We start from the raw sequence: 8,387 nt of genomic DNA, 5'->3' as shown, positions 1-8,387 counted from the left end.
CAACCTAATTTTAATTATGTTCTAAAATCTAAGTGCCAGTGGTTATATATAGAGATTCCCTTCTTGAATACTTGTTTAAGTGTGTCATTTGAAATATGATGTAAAAATCAATGTTAATAATTTCTTTAATTTAAAAACAGAACTGTCTCTTGTGTCTCTTTTAATAAAAAGTTATGAACTCACTCCATATTGGTCACTTTTCTTTCAATGGATGCTACTGACAGGTATCTGGTTGTAATTCATAAAGTTTTATTTTCTACTTAGTAAGCAGTAATGTAAAACTAGTTAAGCACAAAATAGTACTGGAATTACACACTGATAATATCATGTTCTTTCTTGGGCATGTCTGACAAGTACAGAAGTTAGAAGACTATTTTACAAAATGTTTAATTTACATTTTTATAAATACCTTGAAGGAGAAAAGTGGAACAAGTAAGGTGACATATAAGAATGTATAGATTTAACTTTGAAGCCTTAGAGTAAGCTCTATCAGAGATGTGTGTGCACACATACATTTTGCTTATGAGTTTTTATAATGATGACCTATCTGCAACAGGTCTACAATAAGTCTAATAAGTCTCATCATATTTGTGGTTTCTCATCATCACAGATATTTTGATTTTTGTTCCTTTTTTTAAAATTAAATTTTGACCCTTCTTCCACTAAAAGATAATCTAGTACTGTGGGCCTCAATTTACTCAGTTTGCTTACTCAAGAAGATCTTTAGTAATTTAGATTTCTAGTGTGCCTCAGTAACATACAGCAAACAAATGTTGGAGAACTCTGAGACTCAAGTCATGTTTGCACTGGGAGTTTTCTGTTTAGCTTCTTTCTTTTGGAAAGGAGTAAAGTTTTCTGCAATGGGGCAGGTTCATGACACTTAAGGAACACTTAGGTAATGAACATTTCATTTGTGCAGATAAAGAATGCTTCCTTAGTAAACAACTAAACCAAAAATAAATAGTTTCTGGACCTCATATTGAAGTGATGCATGTTCATGTTAATCTTGTGTTTGGAAGTGAAGAGTTTAACCTACTCCAAAATGGAGCCCAATGGAAAACTTTCAAATCAAAATCTTTCTAAAATGGTGAAACATTTGCAAAAAAAAAGCCTGCCTGGTATGATTCTAGATTTCATTGCATCATCCATTACAGTGTCATTTTTCTTGGAATTGCACTAGTACACAACAAAATTAAGATGTGTCACGTGATACAATATACAAAGTGAATCATCTATCTGAATTTCTAATTCATAGATATTTTCATTTGTAATAAACATCACAGGAATGTAAGTCATCTCCAAGCCATATCCTGAGCTTACCCGGATTCCACATTTACAGTTGGAATATCTGCCAGTCAAAAAAAAAAAGAGGCTAATATAAATGACCTCATGTCATCACAGGAAAAAAATACATGGGACTCAGGATGCAATACTGCTTCTTCATTGTCTTCCTTCTCACTGGGTGGTAGAGCTCCAGGACAGAGCACGTTACATTTCTCCTCTGCTGGTCTTCAGCTCCAGGTCCTGCAGGAAGGCCTCGTTGTTCTGAGGACAGTTGGTGTGACACGTGCAAGTCCCAATGACCATGACTGGCTTCTTGATGGTTAGCTCTGGGGAGCACTGGAACTCCACCTGGATGGTTTTGGTGTTGTGGGGGGTACAGCACCGGCCATCACTACAGATTCCACAGAACCTGGGCTTGTAGCTGTGCAGGCTGGTGCAGTTCTTGAACTGCAGGTGGATGGCCTTGAGGGACTTCTTGGTACGGAGACACTTTTTTCCTTTCTTAAAACAAAAAGAAAACAAAAGAAAAGGAGAGAAAGAGAGATGAATGGGAAAATGGCGGCTATTTCTTTGAAGGAAAATGTACCCTGTTAGTTGCCTAAGCAATCTGCATTGGTCTTTCTTCTTTGCTAAGAGAATGTGAACTGTATTTGGGCACTGTGGCCAGCTAGTAAACTCTTTCTCTAGAATACCTAGGAACTTAAGATGCTGTTGGGATACATTTGGGGGTGTATAAAACCAAAGGTAACTGGAAAATCTTCCACCTTTCCTTCCATCATAAACCTTTATTTTTTCCCACATTCATTTTTTTTCCTGCACAGAATATGAATACAATGCCTAACTGTAAGCAACCATCTTTGAATTTCAAGGCCAAGGATATGAAGATAAAAGCATCATCTATTTGTTGAGATTTGATATCCTTTTAAAGCCAAAATATATTTTTTGTTGTAATGAAGAGAATGAGAATAAAATCGGGTATTACCACAAGCCTACTTGTTTCAAATACTTTTCAGAGATGAATTTACTAAACTTTAACAATATTCATTCATATGAAGAACGATTTATAGAAGGAGCATTTATCCAAATTTGAAACACACTCTCCAAGGACAGAGCAATCAGAAAGCCTCTACCATTTGACTTTGTCTGATGCAATGCCCATTCATCATTTCTGTTGTAAAATGACCTCAGGGAGAAGCCAAGGTAATAGGATTTAAGGTTATTTCCCACAAAGATGAGGAAAGTGGAGACTTTTTTTTTGTCAGTCATGGGGCTTGAACTCTGAACCTGGGTGCTGCCCCTGAGCTCTTCAGTTCCCGACTACTGCCTATCCCTTGAGTCACAGCCCCACTTCCCATTTTCTAGTGATTCTTTAGTGCCTGGGCTGGCTTTGAACCATGATCCTCAGATCCCAGCCTCCTGAGTAGCTAGGATTACAGGTGTGCGCCACCGCACCCAGCTCTAATTTAGGTATCTTAAACTACAAATTTGCCACAGTTCTCTCAACTGCTCAGGATCCCAGGCACAGCTCACAGTTTGTGGGGGTAAAAAGACCCAGAATTCTTCTGAATCAGTAGCTCTCAAACTCTCCAGTGTTTCTGAACCACAGGGAGGGCCTGTTAAATCACATCCGGATGTAATGCCTCTTATGGGAGATCTACTGATTTGCAAATAGTTGTGAGACCCTAGTCTAAGAACCCATTGTCTCAGGTTTAGGAATCTCTTGGAAATAATGTAGACATGACTAGTCCATTAGTGCTTGCCAAGATTCCAAGCAAATTTCTAGAACCTTTATGGGATACAAATGGTATAAACATCTTCAATATAGTATCTTCTCATATTAGATAAGGTGCAAATGACAAAAACAAAACACCAATTTATGAAACATTAGGAAAACTCAGAAGTTAGAGAACAAGATGGGAGAGCTTATTTAATAAAGAAATGGGGACTAGATAGACTTGATCTTCCTCTAATCCTAGCACTCAGTGGCTGAAGATTACGAGTTCAAGGCTAGTGTGGACAACATATCTTGATGCTGTCTTCTCCCAGCCAAAAGCAGTGATGTTCCCTTGAAAATATTAAAGGAATTCTTGTTTCTTATGTTTTTTTTCTATTCAATAGTTAGCATATACTATTGCCAATGGCCACAAAAATGAAAGGTCCAGGGACATTTGTGTGCATATATGTGTAGGTGTGGCTATCTGTATATATATGTGTGTGCAGGGTGGTTGTTTGTGTAGGTGAGCATTTATGGATATGTTACAGGTTTATTTTCTGTGTGCAGAGAGGAACATTTTCTAATTTTAGAGAAAGGATGTTTTTAGGTGGTCTTTCTAAATAGGTAAAAGAAGTATAAAACTACAACAGGCCTCAAAAAAGTCAAATAGGTAAGCAACCATATAACCAGTGCAACAACTGAGGACTCTTTTTGTTAATCAATTGGTACATTTTAAATAATGATTATTAATGTTGACAGAACACTTAACCCGTTCCCAGCATCTGACAAATTCCTTTGATTTACTCTTCATGGGAACCTTAAGATAGCTATTTTCAATGGTCCTTTTACACAGGGAAGGGATGGGATGCTGAGAGGTTAAGGATATTATTCAAGATCTCAGAGCTCGTGTTGAAAGCCAGGCTGTCTGGCTCCAGAATGCTCTCACTAACATTAGGGGGTATTTGCATAGTGTAGAGCTATGTAAATCTTGATTTCTAGGGGCTGTTTTGTTTTGGTCTTAAGTTTGTGCAAGGTACAGATAACAGTTCAATGTTAGTATTACATTTATCTGATAGTTATCTGTAACAAGGCACAGGATGTCCCTTGGAATCCATTATAGCTTCTGATGTACATGTCTTATACCCAGAGTTAACACCCTGAGTTGAAATAATTCCAGCAAAAAGGGGAAAACATGTGCTATTTGATTTGGCTTATGTTTACTTATACTGGCAAATGTTCTATTTCCAACAGGCTTTGAAAAATACTGACAATAATTCCCAGACATCCATTCATGTATTCTTCAAGCTTTGTTTGTCATTCCTACAATATGTGGCAGGTAGGGTGCTGGAGGTTGTGGGATTGGGAAGACAAGATTAGCCTCCTGTTGCTTCCTATGGCTTGAACATAATGTCTCAAAAATCAGCTACCCTTAACAAGGGAGTGGCCAATTTTCTTCAGGAATAGAATGGAATTTTCTAGAATTTTCTCAATTGGGAAAAACACTGCATATTCTTCTCTCCCCTTTCTTCTTACCTATAGATCTGCTGTGAGCTGTGTGAGATGGGGGGATTTAGAGGGAAAACAAAGTTGCTAAACTTGAATCCAAGACCTTCTCTGTCTTTTTTTTTCTGGGGTACACAACCAGATAGATTTGGCCTGTGATCTAAGCAGAGTCACAGTGACTTTCTGAAGCGGACCCCCGGAGGAGGCACGTCTGCAGCTTTCCTGATGGTAGATGTCTTCCCACCCCTACCTTATCTGTTGGCTGCTCCGGCTCTTGCTCACAGGGTCGCACCATGCAGAGCCGAGTCTGCTTCACCATCTCACACTGCCGGTTCCTGTTGGTGACCCGGGAGGAAACGCCCATTCCACAGCTCTTGGAACAGGCACTCCATTCCGTGGTTTGCTCTATGCAGTTGATACTGGAGTCAGAGACTTCCACTCCCACTGTGGCTTCTGGCCTGTAGGCTATAACATATATAAATAAAGATAGCTATCTTGGGTAAAATATGGGATTAAATAGTGGTCAGGTGCTGGTGGCTCACATCTATAACTCTAGCTATTCTAGCTGAGGACTGTGGTTCAGTAAGACCATGCAGAAAGTTCCTGAAGCTGTTTCCAATTAACCAGCAAAAAGCCAGAGGTCAGCACCCAGGGCTCTGAGTTCAAGCCCACACAAACAGTGTTCCTTTCTGCCAGAGTTAGATAATTAATCTAGATAATTAATTCTATAGCTGACAAATACTAGTTCTCCCAGGGCACAGGATAAATTTATGTATATCAATCTAGTAAGCAGTCTAATGCCTGGCACATTATAAAACTTCAAGAAAGCTTTCTGGAATGATTGGCCAACTTGGCCTTAAAAAACTTAGTACAACAACTGGTCTTATGAAGTTTAATAGTTTTTAAGAATATAGAACAGTAGCACATCAACAACTATTCCATAAGGAGTAGTGTTTTCAGCATGTGATTCTGTACATAAAAAGGGTCGTGGTAACATTTTAATTATAATGAGTCAGTAAAACAAGCCAAGTCAAACACTACTACACAATCAGGAAGAACTGACTGATTTGATTTTGAGATTGTCTGTGTATGTATGTATGTATGTACATATGTATGTATGTATGTGTCTGTCTGTCTGTCTGTCTGTTTGTCTATCTGTCTATGTAGACACTTGGACTCTAATTGCAAAAATCTTCTGTCTCATATATAAACCTTGGAGCATATTTCTTCTGCACGGCAGTTTTCCTGTTCCTAAGGAAAAGATGGATAATTTGTAACCTTCAAAGATTGAATATGGCCAATATAAATATTGTAGATGATTAATGACTTCTAAATTATTCTCTATTGCCTTTGGGGATCCCTTCTTCTCCTTGTACCCATGTGATATATGAATAATGCAAAAATAAACAAAAAGTCCTGAAGTACCACTCAAGCCTTCTTCCTGTAGTGTCTGGAAAGACAAGAGTTCTCTGTGACACCTGAGAAGGCATAGGCACTATATGAAATCCAGTAAAATTGAGCCCAGTAGGCAAACTGGAATCCACACTGGTTTTACCAGAAATAACGTCAACTTCTTACCTAAAAATCCCATATGCTTCATGCCTGCTTTTACCCTGCATGATTCCTCTGCATGCTAAGTTTCTCACCTGGAAGAGCAAGGCCTCCCAATGTCTCCTCATTTGGGCCACAGGTCCACTTTTCACAGCACTCGCCAGGCACTGCAACTTTCCTTGGAGCTGGGCAATCAGGACCTGGCAGTAATACATCCAGCTGACAGCGTGGCACACAGCCAATCTGCCCATCTCTGCAGGTGCAGTGATATTGACAGTTTGGTTCAAACTTCTCTCCGCTACGATAAATGACCCCATCAAAGACACAATTGTCTCCTTCGAGCACTAGAAAATCGAAGAAGCAAGGCAGAGAGGAAAGAAGAGAAAAAAGAGAAAGAGGAGAGAGAGGGGGGGGAGAGAGGGAGAGAGAGAGAAACAAGGTTATAATGCACAAATTTAGAACAAGTGTTCCTTTGCTAATAATATGGTTTCTGATGATCTTATAAAGGACAAGAAGAAACTGTCAAAACTATCCAGTCTGGCCTTGGGAATGAGAGGAGATGTACATAAATAATGGAAACCCCAGACATTGCTAGTATGAATATTCTCTGCTGCCTTTTGAGATTGTTCCCCCCACCCACCTAAAGCAATTCATTTATAAGAAGACAGGAAGAGGCCACGGTAAAGCCACTCTTTCAAGACCCCCACGGCTCTGGTTCCCAGTGAGAAGTCACTTTTCAAGAATTACTTTAGGTTCTTCTACTCCAGCCACTTTGGCTAAAATCAGGAGGGGGGGGGGAGGCACGTTCTTATTCCCCATCTAGGGTAAGTGGTCAAATTGGGAAGAGCATGAGGGCAATGAGATACAATAAATCATCACTAGTTTAGGGAAAATAAAAAAGAAAAGAAAAGGCCATGCCACTCTCCTTTCCAGGCAGGCAAGAAGAACCTCGAACTTACAGAGATGCTCTGAGACATCAATCCTGCCTGATGAAATTTCGTGAGCCTTGATGGTCTAGTTGCCTGCATTTCGTTTGATTGCCGCCTAGACAGCAATCCCATGGGTCTGGCCGGAGCCTACCAACTACTTTGGCTCCGACAGGACAGTGACAGGTATGAAAACGAATTTGCTGGGCTGCAGTTGGGTGGGCGAGGTAGGGTACGAAGTCCAAGCTTCCATCACCCCCCTCCCCAGCTCCCCATCCCAGACTTTCCCCTGGAAATGTCCAAAGGAAATGGTTTCCCTGGCCCTCGCCCCCCTGCTCTAGCTCCCGAGTAGAGTAGCAGAGGCCAGGGGACGCGGTTACCCATGCAGACGCCGGTGTGGTTGCTGGGGTCGGCGCTGCGGTCGCAGTGCAGGCCGCTGCTCTGGTCACAGGGCTGCAGCTCGGAGCAGGGCTCTCCGCGCTGGCGCGCGCACACCGGACAGCAGGCGCAGCCGTCCAGCACGGCGCGCGCTCCAGACGCGCAGGTCGGTGGCATCTCGGGACAGTGGCGCGGACACGGGGAAGGACAGCGCGGACTCGCAGACACCTAGGGAAGGGGGGCGACGAGACGAAGAGGAGAATTCCCTGAGCCAGGGCACCCCGAGGGCGGGGAGAGCTCCGGGTGCACGCGGGGCGGGCTGGGAGCGCAAAGCCGGGGTGGGGGGCGCCCCCGTACCTGCCCCAGCAGAGGGAGCACCGCGAGGGCCAGGCAAAGGCGCCGCGTTCGCAGGAAGAGGCTTGTGATCGGCGCACTCTGCATGCTAAGGCTTTCTTCTTCTTCTTCCCACGATCACGGAACCAGGCCAGCCGGCGCTGCCCGCCTTCCTCCCAGCTCTGGCTGAGCCGCCAGCGCCACCGGCCCAGGTTTTATAGCGCGCGGGGCCCGGGGGCGCCGGGGCGCGGGGCGGGAGGAGGGGAGCCGGCGCTGGGTGTTGGGGGGGGGGGGGGGCGGTGGAAGCAGCCCCGGGGTTGCTATGGCAATTGGCCTCGGGGCTGCTCTCCTCGGGGCGCGGCGCCCGGCCTGCGCCTGTGTGTGGCGACTGGCTTTTCCCAGAGCGCAGGGAGGAGCTGGGTGGAGCCCCGAGGCCGAGACCCGGGGCGCTCGTGGGAAGGAAACGCCTGTGTCCCCCCTGCAAGTTGCTTCACCTCCTCACAGGACGGAGACGCCCCTCTCCCCCGCGCCCCTAGCCCCCTCTGAGCAGGGCTGCAAATGAGGGGTCCTTGAAGTGAGGTGCTTGTAGTTTGAGGGCCATTTGTGGGGGACTGGCCTGAAGCCCAAGGGTTTAGTCATAAGAGAAGCACATGCAAGTTTGTCACCGTTCAGGGCACGCATTAATGTCCTGAGGGGGA

General features: G+C 43.7%; 1 protein-coding gene across 1 annotated transcript; it reads right to left on the bottom strand.

Moving 5' to 3' along the window:
• Positions 1-227: 227 nt before the first annotated feature.
• Ccn3 (cellular communication network factor 3) lies at positions 228-7,904 on the bottom strand. The gene is made up of 5 exons (XM_090339310.1): positions 7,714-7,904; positions 7,359-7,584; positions 6,148-6,396; positions 4,752-4,966; positions 228-1,785 (listed from the first exon to the last, which is right to left on the bottom strand). Exons 1-5 carry the CDS (start codon positions 7,795-7,797, stop codon positions 1,489-1,491), a joined length of 1,071 nt encoding a protein of 356 aa, XP_090195436.1. The 5' UTR covers positions 7,798-7,904; the 3' UTR covers positions 228-1,488.
• Between the last annotated feature and the right edge of the window lie 483 nt (positions 7,905-8,387).

This window comes from Megascapheus bottae, chromosome 9 (assembly GCF_031878675.1).
Source record: "Megascapheus bottae isolate mThoBot1 chromosome 9, mThoBot2.hap1, whole genome shotgun sequence".
NCBI classification, from domain to species: Eukaryota; Metazoa; Chordata; class Mammalia; order Rodentia; family Geomyidae; genus Megascapheus; species Megascapheus bottae.
This window is presented reverse-complemented; position numbering and strand designations above follow the sequence as displayed.

What these genes read in the sequence shown, in the direction of transcription:
- Ccn3 (XM_090339310.1), bottom strand. Translation starts at nt 7,797, where the DNA reads ATGCAGAGTGCGCCGATCACAAGCCTCTTCCTGCGAACGCGGCGCCTT. An exon ending in TGCTCCCTCTGCTGGGGCAG is followed by an intron (nt 7,585 to 7,713) that starts GTACGGGGGCGC and finishes CCCCTTCCCTAG; the next exon opens with GTGTCTGCGAGTCCGCGCTG. An exon ending in CCACACCGGCGTCTGCATGG is followed by an intron (nt 6,397 to 7,358) that starts GTAACCGCGTCC and finishes TCGATTTTCTAG; the next exon opens with TGCTCGAAGGAGACAATTGT.